Here is a 21,189-nt window from a genome sequence, read left to right as displayed (position 1 = left end):
TGATTTTAGTCTCAGAAATATATTTGGAATCCATTTTCTGTCCTCTATCTTCATTGCCATAGTCCAAGCCCTTATCATTTCACACTGGTATGCTTTGTCTTACTTCCTTTAATCCCTCTTTTCTGTAGTTCAGCAATTCCCATTTACTGATCCTGGGACCAGCCGGATCAGGTTCTCTGGGAGTTTTTTGCTTTTGTTTCTTTGTTTGCTTCAGTACAGCTCCCTAGGTCCTAAACATGAAAAAACATTCTGATTCTTTTTACTTGTATATTATTATTATTATTGTCCTTAGAAACCTGCTTTTTCCTGGAGCAATTGATTTTGCTTTGGGCACTAGCTAAAAGTCTGGAGAAGGGCAGTAACATATTGGATTCTTTGCTCGGGAAATCAACATGATTCAATCCTATTCAAGCCAATGGGCATTTATAAACTCCCACTATGTACAAACATACGCTGGGCCTCAAGTCATCTTCTTTACTCTAGCTTTATATCCTTAGAAATAAGTTTGTTTTTACTGGAACCACATCAGCATATTTATATTGATAGTTGGCCTGTTTTTTATAAAAAGCAGATAGTTTTACAAGGGGGTAGATGTATACTATTTGAGCCAGGGAGGTTGGCATGAAGAGGAGGCATTTCTGGGCAGGGAGATCCTGTGTACCACCTAGAAACATAATTAGATGACTGTCTGCTTGCCTTGTTTGAAGACTGGCTTTGGTAGGCTGGACTGTAGGTCTGAACTGGAGTCATACCTCATGTTCTTCCAATTTCTCTATGTTTAATGGAGAATAAAAGAGAATTTGACTAGGAAGAAGGAGACCTCTAGACCAAGCTCTACTTCTAGCTATCTATGACATTTGATCCTATTTTGTCCTATTTAATCACTATGTTTTAGTGATTAATCCTTCATTTTTTTAACTTTGTGAATTAAGAATTTTGAGAAGCTTATCTTGGATTTTTGTGGGCCTTACATTTTCTGAGTGTATAAGCTGGGGCAGTTAAGTCTTAGGCTTTGCTGAGGTTGGTGTCTGCATCAATGAGGGTACAGTTCTCAAAGGTTTTTAGTGTTCCCCTTTTTCCTTGTTAGTGAAATGGATTTAAGAAAAATTTCCTGAAGTTGGGTTGGGATTCCTGAGTTTTTCTTATTTTACCATTGTTGTTTTTGGCAAGTGACTGATTTCAAACTTACATAGTGGAATAGTTGACATCTCTATATTGTCATTTGCAAAAGAAGTGTGGTGGTTTAGGGAAAGAAGTATGAGCTCTGTAGTTATTCTGACCTGGGATTGAATCCTATCTTTAGCACTTAAGTAGACCTGTGATTATATATATATATATATATATATATATATATATATATATGCAGGAAAGGTATATAACACATAACTTCAGTGCATTACTTTAATGCAATATTGAAGTAATCTGTTTTTTTGCAAAAGTAAGAGGGACAATTTTGGTTGTTGAAAAACAAATATTTGTAAGCCATGTAGTACAAGCTGCATGGGAAGTCATCAGAAAGGGAGAAAAACATGAGAGACTGTTAACTATAGGAAAGACACTGGGGGTTGATGGAGGCGAGGAGGGTGGAGGATGGGGTAATTTGGTGATAGGCATTAAGAAAGGCATGTGGTGTGGTGAGCACTGGGTGTTACATGCAACTGCTAAATCATTGAACATTACATCTGAAATTAAGTATATACTATATGTTGGCTAATTGAATTTAAATTAAAAAAGAAAGATATAACTCATCTGTGTAAATAAGGGAGCAAAGAAATTTTCTAAATACTTTTATTTTTTTAACACAAATCTCTACACCTCTTGGGCTCTTCTTGCTGAAAAAAGAACTGATGATACATTTATTAATGACATTTTTAAAGTGTGCTTTTGTGTATAGAGGTAATAATATACTTTTTAGGTATGTTAATAATAAATTAAGGTTATAATGACTGCATGTTAGAGAAAATAATGAATAGACTAGTCTTAGTAAAAAATTAGTTTTCCAAGTAGATAAGCTAGGGATATAAAAATTGAAAAAATTAGCTACATACATTTTACTCTGTATGCAAGTTTTTGATAAATAACATTCAATTATAGAATGTCATACCTTCCCAGCACCTAACATATTCAATAAATGTTTGCTAAATTTTACTCCTTTTTAACACAGTAATTTTCCTCAGTAATAATTTCTCAGATAAAACTCAGATAAAACTAAAAATTTGTAAGAGATTTTTTTGTTCCTTACAAAAGTAAAAAAATCACTAAAAAGTGATTCCAACTCAGATTATTCAGAGATGACTACTATGACCCTATCTGTATTTACAGTTGCCAATGACCATATGCTGGCAACATTGTTGGCCTCATTCTTTTTCTCTACTTACTTAGTTAGGCTTTACAGAAAGATCAGGTCTCAAGTCATGGGAATCTCTGTGGCCTTCAGTTGCTGAACTTTTCCTTCCTTCTTTTGTTCTTGCCTGGCTCAGAAGGGCATGCCAGATGATGTGTGTTACCTTTTCAGAATGAAGAAAGGATCTGGCCTGTGGAATCAATAGAGAAAGCCTTAGTCTCAATGGTTTCTTGGTTCTCAACTCAGCTATGCTCAGCCAACTGAGAAGCCTCTTTATAAATGTGTTCTGATTAGTTGTTTTAGGTCCTTGTGCTTTGTGAAGCTCCTTTATCCCACAGAGATATTATTAGGACATAGTCAGGCTAGAAAGCTGTGGGAAGCTTTGGAGGTAGGAGGATAGGATCCAGAAAGAATTACAGAAGAAGTTCACCATTTGGTGAACTCCATAGTCCAAAGGTAGTCCTGAGTTGATTCCATTTAAGAACCAAGGGTAGACTTTCTTGTTGGGTTCTTGTCCTTTAAGTTTCCCCATCTGGGGCCAGGATATGTGTCAGGAAAGAAATCAGCCTCAGGTGTGTCTTCCCATTTCTTTCTGTTTTAAACTTCAGCTTCCATGCATTGCACTGTGGTTTTGGTTGGACTCTTGGGCTCTTCTGGCTTTTTATCAGTTTTCTTTGATTCTTCATTAGGATTGCTATCATCGGCTTTCTCTTCCTTTACTACTTTGGTTTCAATCATTTCCTTCTGCTGATTCTTGTTTGTAAAAGGAAAGGTCTTCACATACCTAAAGGCATAATCATAAAATTAAAATGACAGATTTCTATGTAACACATATGACAATAGGTAATGCTTTGTCTGTGATAGCTCATATTAGCACAGTACACTGGGTATCTTTATTTCAGAGAGATTGTAACACATGCACACTCAAATATATTAATGCATTCCCACCTTAATGGATTCAGTTAGATGAGGCAGTAAGTTTGCAGGCCAAACTTGAGGCTGACCTCATAACCCTCCCACCAACAACAAAGAATTGAGAATCAAAATAAAACATATATTTTCCCCCCTAGATGTCAGTCTTTTCTTCTTATCTCTTAATTTTCAAAGTGACAGCATTGACCTGTTTCTAAAATCTAGATGACATGCATGTGCTGAAATAGTAGGAAAGATTGGGTGGTGGGGAGGAGAGGTGAAATGAAGAAGAAAATTTACAATATAAGAAGACTCTCATTTCTGTTTTGACTAAGAAAATGCTAAAAACCCTGGAAAAACACAAGATAGGCATGTGACATAAATTATAAGACTAACAATGGGCCAACAACCTCACCTTTTGACGTAGCAAACCGCCAGACCAGCTGCGGCAGCAAAGAAGAGGAGTGCAAGCACTAGCAAAGCCGTGGGGACACCTAGAGGAAACAGAGACATGGCCTGTTGGTCCTTTGCTTAAGCATTGTTGTGTGTTGCTCTTCTAAGAATTCTTTACACAGGATACAGACAACAGATAATGCAGGAGAAAAGCCTTCTCTGTGACCACAAAGGGGCTACTTAGAATGTTGGGCCCACATCTGGTTCTTTGCTTCTTGCCTATAGAAATCCTTGGCCTTGCCTCACATGCTCTCTCTATTCTATAAATTGCAATATGACAGAATCCATTTCCTCTCTGTGGCCTTAAGATAGGTTTGGAACTAATTAAATAGGAAGACTTTCTATCATAGGTACTGAAGGTATATATATATTTTTTGAAGGTATATATTTTTAAAAGAACTTTGATGTATTAATAGATGATGACTTATTTTTAAAAAGGTTTGAGTTTTAAAAGTGAAGCTATTTTACACTTGTGATTTTTAGTTTAATCATTAAGGATTTTTAGAGCCCTCAAGTTCTATGGCTTTATGAAATTTGAGTTTGCATTAAGATTTTACTTGTATTTGGCAGGTCTGAGTCTGACTACCTAATCTGAAGACAACCTAGTTTTTATGTATTGTCTGTTATACATAAATGTACAAACACAGACACATACAATACACAGAAATCTTTTACCTCCAAACCCAATGACCTCATTCTTGAATGCTGCTTTATTTTCAATATATGACTCAGTTTCTGTAGATACGGTGCTAGTTTCCACGAAGGCTTCTGTTACACAAATCAATTTTCTTTTCCGTCGAGTAGAAGTGGAAGCCAGAGCAGAAGTAGGAGCAAGAGTAGGTGTAGCAGAGTAAGGTGCATCAGTAGATGAAGCTGAGTATGTACTGTCACTGACTGTCATTTCTGTTGTGTATATTGTCTCTTGAATGTTGAATATGGGATCTTTGGTGGTGATAATTTCTGGAATGCATGAATTAATCCAAGTATCTGTTGGGAGAGGGAAAAATACAGTAAGAATTAAGTATTACAGCAGCCTCCTAACTGTCCTTCCTGCCTCTAGTCTTACTCCTCTTCAATTCCATTATATTGTAGCCAGAATGATCTTACAAAAATGCATATCTAATCATATCACTTCCTTCCTTAGAATCTTTCAGTGACTGCCTCGATTGCATGGCCTGTAAGGGCTCCTGTGATGTATCCCCTACTGACATGGCTAGCCTTATCTGATCAGTGTGCTTCTCATTCCTCTTGCCTACTCAGATTTCTTCTGTTCTTTGATATGCTTTCTCTCATATCCAAGTCTTTGGCCATAATGCTTTCTTTACTTGTAAGACTCTTTGCCCCCTTTTTGCTTAGCTCAGTTTGAATATCTCTTTATTAGGGGAAAAAATACTGAGCACAACATACTATGTTGGGAACTGAAAATATGGAGATGTACAGCATAGTTCCAGTTTTCAGGACAAATGTATTCTGATAAAGGTAAGAGGAAATCACTGGGGATTCACAGAGGAGATGGCATTTGGGCAGGGTATGGAGGATTAATGTGTTTGTTCAACAAGTATTTATTAAATAAACTCCAACTCTGTGCCAAACATTCTTTTAAGTGCTAAGGTCATGGTAAAAAGAAGACAGAGTCCTTACTTTTAAGAGGCTTATATATAATGGAAGGATAGATTTAAAAAAAAAAAAGAAAGAAAGAAGGCCACAGGGTGCCTGGGTGGCTTAGGTGGTTAAGTGTCTGACTCTTGATCTCAGTTCAGGTTGTGACCTCAGGTTTGTGAGATCAAGCCTCGTGCAAGGCTCCAGGCTGAGTGTTTAGCCTGCTTGGGGTCCTCTCTCTTCATCTCTCTCTGCACCATGCCCAGCCCCTCTCCCTCTCAAAACAAAACAAAACAAAACCCCAGAAATTTCAGAGGATGATCAATGTTAAGAAGAATATTAAACATGATAAAGATTTGGTAAACTGGTAGGGGTGGGGAATGGGAGATGGATACTTTGAATAGGATGATAAAAGAAAGTGAAGAGGTGATACTTAAACTGAGACCTAAGTGATAAAAAAAGTAGCCAGTAATTGAAGATCTAGGGCAAAGCATTCCAAGTAAAGAAAACAGGAAGTTCAAGAGCCCAAAGTTGAATTAATTCAGTGTGTTTGATGAGTAAAAGACTGGTATGGCTGGAACACAGCAGTAGTTCATCTAGTGGAAGAGGTAATAGAATATTCTAGTCAATAGGAATAGCATAACCCAAGAATCCAGAAGCTTGAAAATGTAGTTCTAGAAAAATGATAAAGAGTAGTGTGGCTGGAGAGGTAGTGTGTGTATATGATTGGGAACATGAAAGACTGCAAGCAGGAGATGACTGGGAAGATAAGCTGAAGCCAGAGTATTGAGATTCATAATTGCCGTGTTAAAGCATTTGAAATTTATTTTGTAGGAGATAGAATTTTCAATTGGTTCTACAAACCTCCCAACTGATATACAGGAGTTCTCATACATGCTCACTTTTATGTGTAAAAGGCTTCATAGTTTACATCATATTCTCAAATAGGAAGTCACCCAAGCGCTGTGGAGTAGAGGAGTAACATAATTATCAGTGGAGGTGGTGGAGGATGAAATGCAGTGGGGAGAGAGTACAACCCAGGAACAAGGGAGATTATTGCAATTGCAAAGAAATAGGGGGCTCTAGAAGTACTGGGAATCCTAAAACTTAGATCTTAGAGATCCCCTGGGGAAAAGTGATTTTGAACCCTGACTACAGGTTGGAATCATCTGGGGAGCTTTTAAAAAATATTGACGCCCAGAACCCAACCCACGCCTGATATGTTATTGATGTATAGTCATCACCATGGAAGGTGCTACATGGAAGTAGCATGGCTCAAGATTTAAATCCTGGCTCTTTCCCTTATTGACTATGACCATAGCAAAAATACATACTAAGCATCAGTTATTTCTCCTGGAAATTACAAATGATACATTTATGTCATTTTACTGAGGATTAATGAGATACTAAATGTGTAGGGCCTAGCATAATGTATGGGCATGATAGACAAGATCTATCTAAGAGTTAATTTCCTTTGCCTCTTGTCATTAAGTATAGCCAAGAGGGGCTACAGTGTGTGGGAGGAACAGCAGTCTGGTAACCATGATTCCTACTAGATTGAGGGCACACCTGGAAGTGTTAGGCCCTAGCTCTCCTTCCTCTCCAAACTATGAATAATTTCTTTAGAATGTGCCAAGCACTCTGATATTAAACAGAGAATGTGGTTGGAATCCAAGAGGAAAGATAGGAGTAAGGAGTATGGAAAGGCTTCTTGAAGAGGATGGTACTTGAGAATTGAATAAAGAGTAGCAGTTAGCTAAGTAGAAAGGAAGATGGGTATTGTGGCAGAGGGTACAGCATGAAACAGATGGTGAATGCAGAGCCAAACCTCCAATCTGAGCTATCATTTCATCCATGAAATGAGGAAAGAAGACAAAGCATCTTTCAGGTCTCTTTCTAGGTCAGAGCCTCTCAATTCAGAGAACCAATTGGACTCTATATTGCCTTTGGGCAGCAAAATGTAGCTAGTGCACATTTGTCTCTTAGATTTTAGAATGACTTTGGAATTTATCCTTGTATATGACCACTTAACTGTCTGACTTTTAGAAGGTTGGATTTATGAGTATGTGTGAAGAGTAATAAATCAACAGAGGTTCTTATGATAACCTGAGAGCAAGTATTTAGTGAAAGAAAAACTTTCTGAGATGTTCCTTAGGTGAAGCACTTGGGATAAAGTGGCTGTGGTCTCCACACCAGGTTAAAGGGACAACTGTGTGACCATGAGCAAACCAATTCTATTTTCTACCTTCAAGTCCTTCCTTCATAAAATGATCATATCCTTAAAGATGTCAAGTGTAGCATCTGAATTTCTTCTCTAAAAAAATGAAGGTTAAGGGAAAGAACATGGTTTCAGAGTTAGATCTCCATTAAAATCTTTGTAGTAGTGAGAACTTAGACAAAGGTACTTCCATCCTCTGAGCCGAATTTTCTCCTTTGCAAAATGGGGGTAACAAAGCATATAGAGAATGATTGTCAAGGTTCAGTGTGATCACTCAGTACATTGCTTTGTCATTAGTGGATATTTCATTACCTTAAAAGATTGAGGGGTGTGGGTAATGGAGTCTCTTGGGAAGCCCTCTCCCTATGTTGTCATTTAGTCATATTTTCCCTAACTTTTTCCTCTGAGGGACACATGGCCACCTCTAGTCTGATCACAGAGGCATTCTGGGGGGGGGGGGTACTAAATTGTCATCACCATGATTTCTTCTATTGCTGCTCAGGGTTACTCTTCTTAAAATGGATCGTAGAGCTATAGAAAACAAGGAGAGGCTATAAATCTGACTCACCAGATGAGTTGTAACAGTAGGCCAAGAACTTTTTGCTGAGTGAATTTCTCCAAACCAGGACACCTATCCCATTCTTCCCACACTTGGGGTTTGGGAGAATCCGAGGGATGACCAAGAGCTTATCTGCAACCCATCCATAGCTATAATAGAATACACATTAGTTGAATGGATACATTTATTTCTATTGCTGCACAAAAACACAATGCTGAAAGAACTCCAGCAGTGTTTGTGAATCTAGTTGTTTCTCACCTGCAAGTCTCAAAGCCAGACCTCCGTGCTGCTTCAACCTGGTCTTTGCTGGCCAAAGTTAGTCCCATCAGCCTACAGGCTTCCTGGGCTTCTGTGAAATTCAGCTGCTGGGTTGTCTTTTTGTTTACAAGGGTGACCCCCACGATTCTGCATGGCCCTGAGATGGAAAGTTCTGCAAAGAAATCACAGAGGTCCTCAATTTGCTGCTGTCCTTGTTCCAAGCCTATAGGCTGTTCTTCCCAGTAGAACATTATGGTCTTGAAACAGCAGTGAGGTTTTTGTGGCTGGGATTCAAGTTTATAAATAATAGAACACAGGCCAGGCATTTCCCACAAGGACATCCCGCTGGATTAGCTGGGTCCTTGCTCTGGTCCAAGCTGTACCCTCTTATCAGATCTGAGTCTATCATACCCCACTGCATTAAAGTACCTTGTTCCTTATGTGGAGGCTTTGGCTACCAGTTCCTGGGGATGGATCTAGGTGATGCAGTTGCTGCAAACCTTTTTGGAGTCTATAAAATGAAAGGTCTGAGACTTTAAGAAAGAATTCAGGGCTCTGGTTAATAGAATAGTTAACAACACTCCAAACCAATGTGGCTTAGGAATACCACTATTTCTGAGATGAGCTGAAAAATGTTGCACTTAATATAACAATGTGAGCTTTCTCATTCCCAGGTCTTCTCTGACCATTGGGGGGCAGGCTTACTCAGAAGTTCCTGGAGGAACTGGGCAATAAACCTTGCAAGACAAAGAAACAAAATAAAGGAAGTTGAGTTTTAGAGTCAGACCTGTATTTGAATCTGGCCTCTGTCACTTGCTAGCTCTGTGATCTTAGGCTAATTACTTCATTTCTTTGAGCCTCAGTTTCATTATTTATAAAATTGAGAAAGTAACAGTAACTAGTGTTTAGGATAGTGAGAGTTGAATGAGTTAATTCAAGTAAAAATGCTTAGCATAGTCCCTGACATATAGTAGATGCTCAATAAATCATAAATAATATCATTATCTTATTATATCCAAAGCTTTTTGGTTTTAGTATGCTAATGATTGATCTCCCTAAGGAAGCTAAGGCACTTGAGCAGATACATTTTGAATATATTTTACTTAAAAGTTATTGAATCCAAGAGTTCTTTTGATCCCTTTTCTTAGTTCTGGGATTTATAGATCTGTATGAAATTGCAAAGTTATATTGCATTCAGGTACATTATTCCTATTGGGCTTTATCCACAAAAGTCCATAAAAAGGCATTACAAAGGGACTATGCTTGTATACAGATCTGTGCATTGGATGCCCAGCCAAATGCTTTGGCCACTTTCTAGGTTGATATTTAAAGTAAGCTTCTTTTTTGCAAACATGAAAGGAGCATTTCTCAGTCTTCCATGGGACCTTGCTATGCTCTGGAGCAGGGGGCTGGAAGAGGGGAGATGTATATGATGTACAATGTTTGTGGATGGACTTATTTGCCTTTAGACCTTGCTCTCACCAAAAGAGAAACCAGAGAGCCAACACCCCAATATGAATGTGACAACACAGCCTTTTGGCTATATACGCTAGTACTAATACCTATACTAATACTGATATTAATACTAATGCTAGTATTAATTCTAACATCTATCATCTGTTTATGCTACTCTGTGCCAAATCGTGTTTCCTTTAATAGAAAGTAAAGATTCAGGAAGACTAAGTAACTTTTCCAAGCCCAAGGATATAGAGCAAAGATAGAGGGCAGATTGGGGGCACAAACCCACTTACGACTGACTCTAAAATGCCAGTCCTTAACTAGGACACTATTCTGCATCGTGTTGTATTATGGGGGAGTAGATGAAACAGACACACACACACTGTACAACTAGAACTGGTCTCTCCAAACACACATTTGTCCTAGAATTTGGCTTATTTAGTTCATGAACTTGCTATTGCTCAAATTTCATGGCCACTTCTTTGGGAATACCTGCAAAGAAGGTTATATATATTTACATATATAATTACACTATATATAATTACACTATAATTACACTATATATAGTGTAATATAATTACACTATAAAGTGGTCTTGCTACTTTTTTTTAATCAAAACTCATTTTAACCTTCAAAGTCATTATTCAGAGTAATGATAGACCTATTCTGGACAATAGGCCTAGCTTTGGTTATGTTGTCTATTATTAATTGGCTCTGGGATCTTGGGCAAGTTTTCATCTATAAAATGGAAATGATTATATCTTCTTCACAGAATTTTTGTCAGAATAGATAACTCATATCTAGCAGAGGCTGGGTCCATCATAGGTAGTCAACAAATAGTAGTTATTTTTATGCTTTCCTATTTCATTTAAAGACAAAAATAGGGAGCTGGAATCCAAGAGCTACTCTACTAATCTCTTCCTTAAGATTGTTTTAGAAAACAGGCATAGTAGAAATACCTTATGCTTAGATCCAACAGAGCCGAATTCAAGCCCAAGCTTTATTATTTACCATCTTTATGGCATCAGGCAAGTCCCTTTGCCTCACTTAAGCCTGTTTATTCATCTATAAAATGTCTTCTTGAGATGATTAAATGAAACTTTATATATTACATATATAAAAGTTATATATATGTATTATATAATTTAATTTCCTTAGGAAAATTTTACCGTCATCAAAGATGGTCCAAACATGGAATCATAGAACAGTTTTTAAAAGTTTGGGAAATGGCAGCATTGTGGGGGAAAATGAATAGTATCCACAGGAGAATTTCAAAGAGGACAAAACTTATTTGGGAGTAACACTTCTGATATTTGAAAAAAAATCAATTTTATAACTCTAGCCACTCATAAAATTAAATATGACAATAAATGAATCAACCTGGGATATCTGATTCCAATATATATTCTATTTTATTTCATTTTTAAAAATTTTATTTATTCATGAGAGACACACAGAGAGGCAGAGATACAGGCAGAGGGAGAAGCAGGCTCCTTGCAGGGAGCTCAATGTGGGACTCGATCCCTGGACCTGGGATCATGCCCTGAGGCCAAGGCAGATGCTCAACTGCTGAGCCACCCAAGCATCCCCCAAATATTTTATATCACAGAACATCTTCCAGCTTAAGAACACTCAATTTTCCTTTTCAAGTGCTCTTATTTTCATTTGCCTGGAGCCATAATGAGTGATTTGTGGTTACAATTTTTTTGCCTACATTGTAGAATGAAGTTACCACTTAGGCATCTCAAAAGCCCAGAAATCACTTATAGTCATTTCGTTGGTAGGAAACTAATGACTAATTTTCAAATCTATATTTTCAGTTTTTTTTCAGTTAATTGGCTGTTCACTTCGTATTTAAAACCTATGCATTCCATGGAAGTATAGTAAAATTGAAATTAAAATAATTATACTGGCACTTCCAAAAATATAAATCAGGTCAATATTTAGTGAAAGTTGGCCATTTTCCCAAGTTCAGTGCTTGCTTAAAATTCATTTCAATCGTGGTTTGTTTCTTCCATGAAACATTTTTATTTTATTTTTTTAATTTAAATTCAATTTGCCAACATGTAGTATAATACCCAGCCATGAAACACTTTTAAAAACAAATGATCTCTCCCCAGTGTTTTCTTTTAAGATATTCTTATTAAAAAAAGATTCCATAACCAAAAATGAAAGTCAAGATAACATAAAGATAAATGTGAATCATTTTGGTGAGGTTGACAATATGGTGAAAACATTTCTGGCAGAGCAGTCCTACCAACTACATCTTCTGTTGACATTGAAGATAACCCCTACTCCTAGCAATCCACAATTAAGAATTTGGTAGGCTTAGGACAATTTGCAAGATCTTGCCTTGCTTCAGGTTGGAAATCTAGTAAGAAACCTACCTTCTACACGGAGAGTTGCATGGACCAGGAGCCTTGTGGTCCAGATGGAGGCAAGAAGCAACACCAGGCTGAAGCATTTGGCCATTATGCCAACCCCTTCTGCACTAGAGAAGCACCCTGGATGGTCACTGGTAGTAATGGAGGCAGACAATCACCAGACTGGATGGAGACTTCTGGAAATATATCAGATTCCCACTGCTCCAGTTCATAACTGAGACATCCGGATTTCCCTGCTTTCAGGCTTCTGACTTGTCAAGGTCACTGGGGGAAATGAGTGACGTCCCTTAAATGCCCCGGCTGTACTTTGTGGATTGCTTTCTGGAAAATTTAGCTAATGCTGACTCAGAAAACACACGAATGAGGAAGCAGATAGCACAGCATGAACTGCTGGAGGTTTCCCTAATTCCCATATTCCCTGCCACCTCCCACTTCCCCAACCAGCTCATTCTCACACAGTTCATTGTTATTACCTGTGGAGCCTACTCATTTATATACTCCTAGGAATGTCTGTCTGTAAAGGAGATTGAGTATAGGTTGTGCTTCTTTTCCTCCCAGTTGGTGATGTTTTTTTTGCTCCAGCCGCTTATCTTTGTGATCTTGGGGGGTGGGTGTGATGCTGAGGCTTAGGAAAGCAAATGCCCATTTATATACTGAGTACAGTGTGTTTAAGCCTTCCTTTTCTCTTATACACTTGAAATGTCTATGCCACTGCAGGTAATTCTTTCTTCAAAGAAACAAGACATACAATTCATATTTAGAAAACACAACTGGGGGACAATTCATTAAATTTTAGTTATTTTTCACTTTACAAAAGGATTTTTGGCTTTTTTTTTTTTTTTAATTAACTTTTATTGGTGTTTAATTTACCAACATACAGAAAAACACCCAGTGCTCATCCCGTCAAGTGTCCACCTCAGTGCCCATCACCCATTCCCCTCCAACACCCGCCCTCCTCCCCTTCCACCACCCCTAGTTCGTTTTTTGGCTTTATAATAGTAGTCACCACAGGGGTGACTTTATATAATGACTGTCTTTAATAACTTCTCTTGTATTCTGATAGACCAAAATTCGATTTAGATTCCCCTTTTCTTGTTTGATGAATGTGAGGTTTATCTGTACTGTGTACAAGCAGACCACACTTTCTGTTTTCCCAGCTGAATATTCAGTGGTTTGTCTTCCATGGTAATTTTGGAATTCTGGCTTGCAAATAATGCCTTGAGCAATGGTTTATGAGTTTTCTCCAAAATGATGTCATTTATAGGAATAGTGTATAGATAATAATTTCTTTTCTGTACAAATGCAATTGGTCATAAAATTAGATACCTGGACAGAAAATGGCAGTAACAAAAGAAGAGTTTTCTTTGCACATAGGTAACTTGTAAGAGACCAGGGCATAACTCTTAAATATCTCTACTATTTAAATATCTATAGACCTCATTAATTGACTGAGCATAAGTCCCAGGTTATGGGTACCTCAGAAACATATGTGACTCTATCACCATGGAACTAGGTAGACAAGAAGGCAGAAATCAAATCTTTTTCATCATTATCCTTAAAACCTAGCACCATGCCCAAAGAGAATTAGCCTTCAAGCTTTGCTACAGAATTTCAAAAAGAAAGAAGGAAAGAAGACAGGAAAGGAAAAATGGATCATGTAAGGCAAGGACCTAAATTTTGGAAACAAGTTTCTAGAAGAGGAATTATTAGATAAAGGGAGTCTGCATGATGGTGCTGGTGCTTAATAATGCGCTTCTGGAAGAAGAAACAATCTTTTTTTTTTTTTTTTTTTTTAAGAAGAAACAATCTTATTTGATCTGGTCAAATCTTCAACTTCTTCCTGCTTGTTTTGGTAGGTTATTTTTTGAATATCCATATTGGGAGAAGTTATTTTTTTTGTTTTATTTTTTATATATTGGGAGAAGTTAAACCACCACTGGAAAGTGATTGAGAATGCTTGATGGGAGCTTGTTGCCTTTCTTATTAAATGTGAATATTCTCAGTCTTCAGTGGTTTCTCACTCAAGGCAAGTTTCTGATGAGTTAGTTGCCAGGAGCTAAAAGCTAAACTGGAAACCTATAAAGAAAATATTGCCAGTTAATTTCTCTTCACTATTTGGAGGAACAGTGTTTAGGATATGGGGAAAAAACAGTAGAAGTATCCACTTCTAAAATAACAGCTCATGCTATAATTAAGGAGAATCAACAATTAAAAAAATTGTAGACTTAGAAGGGAAATTTGAAAAGTTATAGGATATGAAGAGAACGGCAATCAAATTGCAAAGGAGAGCCGGAAACAGAATATCTAGAGCCATTTTCTTTTTTCAACTTTTTTTTTTTAATTTTTATTTATGATAGTCACAGAGAGAGAGAGAGAGAGAGAGAGAGAGGCAGAGGCACAGGCAGAGGGAGAAGCAGGCTCCATGCACTGGGAGCCCGATGTGGGATTCGATCCCGGGTCTCCAGGATCGAGCCCTGGGCCAAAGGCAGGCGCCAAACCGCTGCGCCACCCAGGGATCCCCTCAACTTGTTTTTTTTTTTTTTTAATTATTTATTTTTGATAGTCATACAGAGAGAGAGAGAGAGGCAGAGACACAGGCAGAGGGAGAAGCAGGCTCCATGCACCAGGAGCCCGACGTGGGATTCGATCCCGGGTCTCCAGGATCGCGCCTGGGCCAAAGGCAGGCGCCAAACCGCTGCGCCACCCAGGGATCCCCCCTCAACTTGTTTTTAAATATATAGTGTTATATTAGTTTCAGATGTACAATTTACTGATTCAGCACATCCATGCGTTATCATGATAAGTGCTCATCATGCTCATCATGATAAGTATACTCTTTTTTTTTTTATTTATTTTTTTTTTTTTATTTATGATAGTCACAGAGAGAGAGAGAGAGAGGCAGAGACACAGGCGGAGGGAGAAGCAGGCTCCATGCACCGGGAGCCTGAAGTGGGATTCGATCCCGGGTCTCCAGGATCGCGCCCTGGGCCAAAGGCAGGCGCCAAACCGCTGCGCCACCCAGGGATCCCGATAAGTATACTCTTAATCTCCATCACCTATTTCACCCATTCCCTATCTACTTCCCCTGTGGTAACCATAAGTTTGTTCTCTATATGAGTCTGGTTTGTCTTTTAAAATTTGTACATTTGTTTTGTTTCTCAAATTACAGATGAGTGAATTCATATGGCGTCTCTCTCTGACTGACCTTTTTCACTTAGCATTATACCTTCTATTTCCATCCATGTTGTTGGAAATGGCAAAACTTCATTCTTTTTTATGGCTGAGTTATATACCACATCTTCTGTATCCATTCATCTATTGATGGACATGTGGGCTGCTTCCGTAATCTAGCTATTGTAAATAATACTGCAATAAACATAGTGGTACATATATCCTTTTGAATTCGGGTTTTTGTATTCTTTGGGTAAATACCTAGTAGTGCAATTACTGGATTGTAGGGTAGTTCTATTTTTATTTTTGAGGAACCTCCATACTGTTTTCCACAGTGGGTGCACCAGTTTGCATTCCCACCAACAGTGCAGGAGGGTTCCATTTTCCCCTCATCCTCACTAACACTTGTTATTTCTTGTGTTTTTGATTTTAGCCATTCTGACAGGTGTGAAGTGGTATCTCGTTTGATTTGCATTCCCCTGATGATGAGTGATGTTGAGTGTCTTTTCATGTGTCTGTTGACTATTTTTGTATGTTTTCTTTGGAGAAATGTCTGTTCATGTCTTTTGTCCATTATTTAATTGGATTATTTGGGGGGTTTTTTTGGTGTCATATAACTTCTTTATATATTTTGGATACTAACCTTTTATTGGATATATCATTTGCAAATATCTTCTTCCATTCAGTAGGAATAGGTTGGATTTTAGTTTTGTTGATTATTTTCTTTGCTAAAGGAAAGCAGGAGCTTTTTACTTGATGAAGTCTAAATAGTTTATTTTTGCTTTTATTTCCTTTGCCTCAGGAGACTTATCTAGAAAAATATTGCTACAACCAATGTCAAAAAAAAATTGCCTGTGTTCTCTTCAAGGATTTTTTTATGGTTTCAGGTCTCACATTTAGGTCTTTAATCCATTTTGAGTTTATTTTTGTGTATGCTGTAAGAATGTACATACATTCTTTTGCATATAGCTCTCCAGTTTTCCCAAAACCATTTATTGAAAACTGTCTTTTTGCCATTGCATATTCTTGCCTCCTTTGTTGTAGATTAATTTACCATATAATTGTGGATTTATTTCTGGTCGCTCTATTCTGTTCTGTTTATCTGTTCTGTCCTAATGTGTCTGTTTTTGTGCCAGTACTATGCTGCTTTGATTACTACAGATTTGTAGTATACCTTGAAAGCTGGGATTATACAACTTCAAAATATTTTTTCTTTTTCAAGATTGCTTTGGCTATTTAGGGTCTTTAGGGATTCCATACAAATTTTAGGATTATTCTAGTTCTGTGAAAAATGCTGTTGGTGTTTTGATAGGGATTGCATTAAATCTGTAGATTGCTTTAGGTACTATGGACATTTTAACAATATTTCTTCTCCCAATCCATGAGCATAGAATCCATGAGCAGTTTTCACTTCTTGTGTTGTCTTTAATTTCTTTCATCAGTGTTTTATGGTTTTCAAACTACAGATCTCTCACCTCCTTGGTTATGCTTATTCCTAGGTATTTTATTATTTTTGGTGCAATTGTAAATGGTACTGTTTTCTTAATTTCCCTTTCTGCTGCTTCATTATTAGTGTATAAAAATGTAACAGATTTCTGTATGTTGATTTTGTACCCTGTGACTTTACTGAATCATTTATCAATTCTAGTAGTTTTTTTGGTGGAGTCTTTAGGGTTCTCTAGATATAGTATGTCACCTGCAAATAGGGAAAGTTTTACTTTTTCCTTACTAATTTGAATGACTTTTTTTTTTTTTCTTGTCTGATTGCTGTGGCTAGGACTTCCAGTATACTATGTTAAATAAAAGAAGTGAGAAGGGGACATTCTTGTCTTGTTCCTGATTTTGGGGGAAAAGGTTTTAGTTTTTCACCATTGAGTATGATATTAGCTGTGGGTTTTTCATATATGGCTTTTATTATGTTGAAGCATGTTCCCTTGAAACCTATTTTGTTGAGTTTTTTTTTTTTATCATGAATGGATGTTGTACTTTGTCAAATACTTTTTCTGCACCTATTGGAATGATCATATGGTTTATATCCTTTCTTTGTTGATGGAATGTAACATGTTGATTAATTTGCAAATATTGAACCACCCTTGCTTCCTGGGAATAAATCCTGCTTGATTGTGGTGAGTGATTTTGTTAATATATTGTTGGATTTGATTTACTAAGATTGTGTTGAGGATTTTTGCATCTATGTTCATTGGAGATACTGCTCTTCTCTTTTTTTGCACTGTACTTATTTGGTTTTGTTATCAGGGTAATGCTGGCTTTGTAAAATGGATTTGGAAGCTTTCCTTCCTTTTCGATTTTTTGAATAGTTTGAGAAGAATAGGTATTATCTTTCCTTTAAATGTTTTGTAGAATTTGCCTGTGAAGCCATCTGGTTCTGGACTTTATTTTGTTGGTAGTTTTTTTTATTACTGATTCAGTTTCATTGCTGGTATTTGATCTGTTCAAATTTTCTATTTCTTCCTGATTCAGTTTTTGGTGTTTATCCATTTCTTCTAGATTGTCCAAATTATTGGCATATAATTTTTCTTAATGTTCTCTTACAATCCTTTGTATTTCTGAGATGTTGGTTGTTATTTCCCCTCTTCCTTTTTGTTTTTCTTCAAATTTTGATTTAAATTCTAGTTAGTTAACATATAGTGTAATACTGGTTTTAGGAGTAGAATTTAGTGATTCATCACTTACACATAACACCCAGTGCTCATCATGACAAGTACCCTCCTTAATAGCCATCACTCATTTAGCCTATCCCCCCACACCTCCCTCCACCTCAGTTTGTTTTCTATCATTAGGAGTCTTTTATGGTTTGTTTTCCTCTCTCTCTCTCTCTTATTCCCTTTCCATATGCTAATCTGTTTTGTTTCTTAAATTCTACATATAAGTGAAATCATATTATTTCTCCTCTTTCATTTCTGATTTTTTTTTTTTTTTAGTTCTCTCTCTCTCTCTCTGAGTCTGGCTACTGATTTATTAATTTTTTTTATCTTTTCAAAGAAACAATTCCTGGTTTCATTGATCTATTCTATTTCTTTTTTTTTTAGTTCCTATTTCATTTATTTCTGCTGTAATTTTATTATTTCTTCCCTTCTACTGGTTTGGGGTTTTGTTTGTTCTTTCTAACTCCTTTAGGTGTAAGGTTAGGTTGTTTGAGATTTTTCTTGCTTCTTGAAGTAGGCCTGTATTGCTATAAACTTCCCTCTTAGAACAGCACTTGCTGCATCTTAAAGATTTTGAACCATTTCATTTTCATTTATCTCCATGTATTTTTTTATTTTGTCTATGATTTCTTGGTTAATCCATTCATTATTTAGTAACATATTATTTAACTTCCATGTATTTGTGTTCTTTCCATATTTTTTCTTGTGGTTGATTTCTAGTTTGATAGCATTGTGTTTGGAAAAGATGCATGATATGACTTCAATCGTTTTGAAATCATTGAGGCTTATTTTGTGGCCTAACATGTGATCTAACCTGGAGAATGTTCCATGTGCACATGGAAAGAATGTGTATTCTGCTGTTTTAGGATGAAATGTTCTGAATATATCTGTTGGACCCATCTGGGCCAATGTGTCATTCAAACCAACTCATTTTCTTATTCCCTGAATATGGGACACAAGAGTGAAAGCAATATTTAGTCTGATTTATGCAAATAAAAAGCTTAAATAGAGTAGAAATTTTGAAATGTAGTGTGAATGATGGAAATATGGTACAACCCAGAATACTGGACTGAGGGTAATATCTTAATTTGGTTTAAGTTCTAACATTAGTTTTCTGAGCAAATCACTTCAATTCTCTGGGCCTTACTTTTATCATCTGTCAAATAAGAGATTTGAATGATCTGAACTTAAAAGTAACATAGCAATATAATTCTATGGTGCCTGATATTACAGGGATTAGTTGTTTTCTAAAATATGTAGATAGACCAATGTATTAGTCAATGTAGTCTAAATGCTATAACAAACAACCCCAAATCTCAATGCCTTAGCAAATTAAAAGTACATTTCTCTTATGTCATAATCCAATGCCTGACAGTGGTGGTGGTGGTAGTGGTGGAGAATGTGTTGAGGAGATTTTGTTATACATAATTATTCAGGGACTTTGTAGCTCTATCATCATGTAGTAACTCAGAGCCGTCTCTAAGATCTGGTTGATCCAAAAATGAGGGAAGGGAGTTTGGAGGATTGTGCTGAAAATTGCTTTAGGGGCCAGGTCTGGAAGTGATCATATCCCTTCTGATTGGCCAGAACTTTGTCACATCTTCTCATCTAAGTGCAAAGAAGTCTAGAAAATAAAATCAAGCTATGTGTCAAGGAGCAAATGGAAAAATGATCTGTTGAACACATAACAGTTACCCTCTGATCTACGTAATACAGGGTTCACTGTTCCTCCCAAGGACGTACGTAGGTGGGGGATGGGCTAAATGGGTGATCGGTATTAGGAGGACACTTGTTATGATGAGCACTGGGTGTTGAATGTAAGTGATGAATCGCCAAATTCTACTCTTAAAAACAATATTGCACCGTATGTTAACTAACTAGAATTTAAATAAAAATTTGAAAAGAAAAAAACCCCAAACTGAACCAAAACAAAAAGATTGCAATCACTGTTCTCGAGAGAGTCAATGCAAAGTCCCATCCTGCTCAAAGTCCTTGTTTTCTGAATTACGCTCAGTCTTCCTTATCAGGTTCAGGTGTGGCACTTGGGATTTGGTGACCTATGAGCTAAAAAAGTCATATGCTGTCCCTTAAATGTAATGATGAAGCAGGATCTGGATGACCTCAATAAAAAATCCCATGTGTGAAGGAGAAGAATGGGAGATACAGCAGTTCAGACTAGAATACTAATGAAGAGTCATTACAAAAGCCACTATATTAGTTTTCTATTGCCACATAACCAATTGCTGCACATTTGACAACTCAAAACAATACCCTTTTACTATCTCAGAGTTCTGTAGCTTAACTGGGTTCTCTGCTGTGGGTCTCACAAGATTAAAATTAACGTGTAGGCAGTGGTGTATTCTTACCTGGAGGCCCTGGGCAAGAATCCACTTTCATGCTCATTTAGTTTGGTGCTAGAATTCATTTCCTCAAGGCTGTAGGGATGAGGTCCTTGTTTTCTTGCTGACTGTCAACTGGAGTCTATTCTCTGCTCTAAGATGCTTCCTGCTTTTTTTTTCCTCACATGACCATTTTCAAAGCAGCAGTGACACTTTAAATCCTTCTTACACCACTAATCTCTGTGACTTCTACTTCTACCATTAGCTAGAGAAAACTCTCTGCTTTTAAGAGTTGATGTGATTATGTTAGGCTTACTAAGATGATTTCCCTGTTTTTAGGTCAATTTTATCATATAACAGGAACAATATTTCATATTCAAAGACTTCAGGGATTGGGGTGAGGCATCTTGGGGGGGTATATTTTAGAAATTCTTCCTACTACAATTATTTAGATCTTGATTCTGCTTTCTGGGAAGAATTCCCATGTCCCATGTGTCCACTGATCTCTGTAGTCCTTCATTGTATGCAAACTTCCTTGGCCACATTTGAAGTAGGAATAAAGGAATATGCCCTTCTTGGAGGATAGGATGGCTTTTTTTTTTTTAAGATTTTATTTATTTATTCATGAGAGACACAAAAGCAGAGACACAGGCAGAGGAAGAAGCAGGCTCCATTCAGGGAGCCTGACGTGGGACCCAATCCCAGGTCTCCAGGATCACACCCTAAGCCGAAGGCAGCGCTGAACCGCTGAGCCCCCCAGGCTGCCTGATAGGATGGCTTTTGCAGTCTACCTTCTGTTGGTGTAAGCTGAGGATTCCAAAAGTTGTT

At 37.2% G+C, this 21,189-nt stretch overlaps 1 protein-coding gene across 1 annotated transcript; it reads right to left on the bottom strand.

Moving 5' to 3' along the window:
- Positions 1–1,774: 1,774 nt before the first annotated feature.
- On the bottom strand, positions 1,775–12,472 carry LYVE1 (lymphatic vessel endothelial hyaluronan receptor 1). The gene is made up of 6 exons (XM_041729809.1): positions 12,189–12,472; positions 8,344–8,515; positions 8,095–8,234; positions 4,385–4,696; positions 3,672–3,750; positions 1,775–3,128 (listed from the first exon to the last, which is right to left on the bottom strand). Exons 1-6 carry the CDS (start codon positions 12,271–12,273, stop codon positions 2,942–2,944), a joined length of 975 nt encoding a protein of 324 aa, XP_041585743.1. The 5' UTR covers positions 12,274–12,472; the 3' UTR covers positions 1,775–2,941.
- Between the last annotated feature and the right edge of the window lie 8,717 nt (positions 12,473–21,189).

Source organism: Vulpes lagopus, chromosome 15 (assembly GCF_018345385.1).
Source record: "Vulpes lagopus strain Blue_001 chromosome 15, ASM1834538v1, whole genome shotgun sequence".
In the NCBI taxonomy this organism is placed as follows: domain Eukaryota; kingdom Metazoa; phylum Chordata; class Mammalia; order Carnivora; family Canidae; genus Vulpes; species Vulpes lagopus.
This window is presented reverse-complemented; position numbering and strand designations above follow the sequence as displayed.

Bases quoted from the DNA above. Each gene is read 5' to 3' on its own strand.
- LYVE1 (XM_041729809.1), bottom strand. From the start codon at position 12,273: ATGGCCAAATGCTTCAGCCTGGTGTTGCTTCTTGCCTCCATCTGGACC. The intron at 8,516-12,188 runs GTAGGTTTCTTA...ATTTCTTTGCAG, and splicing joins TGCAACTCTCCGTGTAGAAG to AACTTTCCATCTCAGGGCCA. The intron at 3,129-3,671 runs GTGAGGTTGTTG...TTATGCCTTTAG, and splicing joins GCGGTTTGCTACGTCAAAAG to GTATGTGAAGACCTTTCCTT.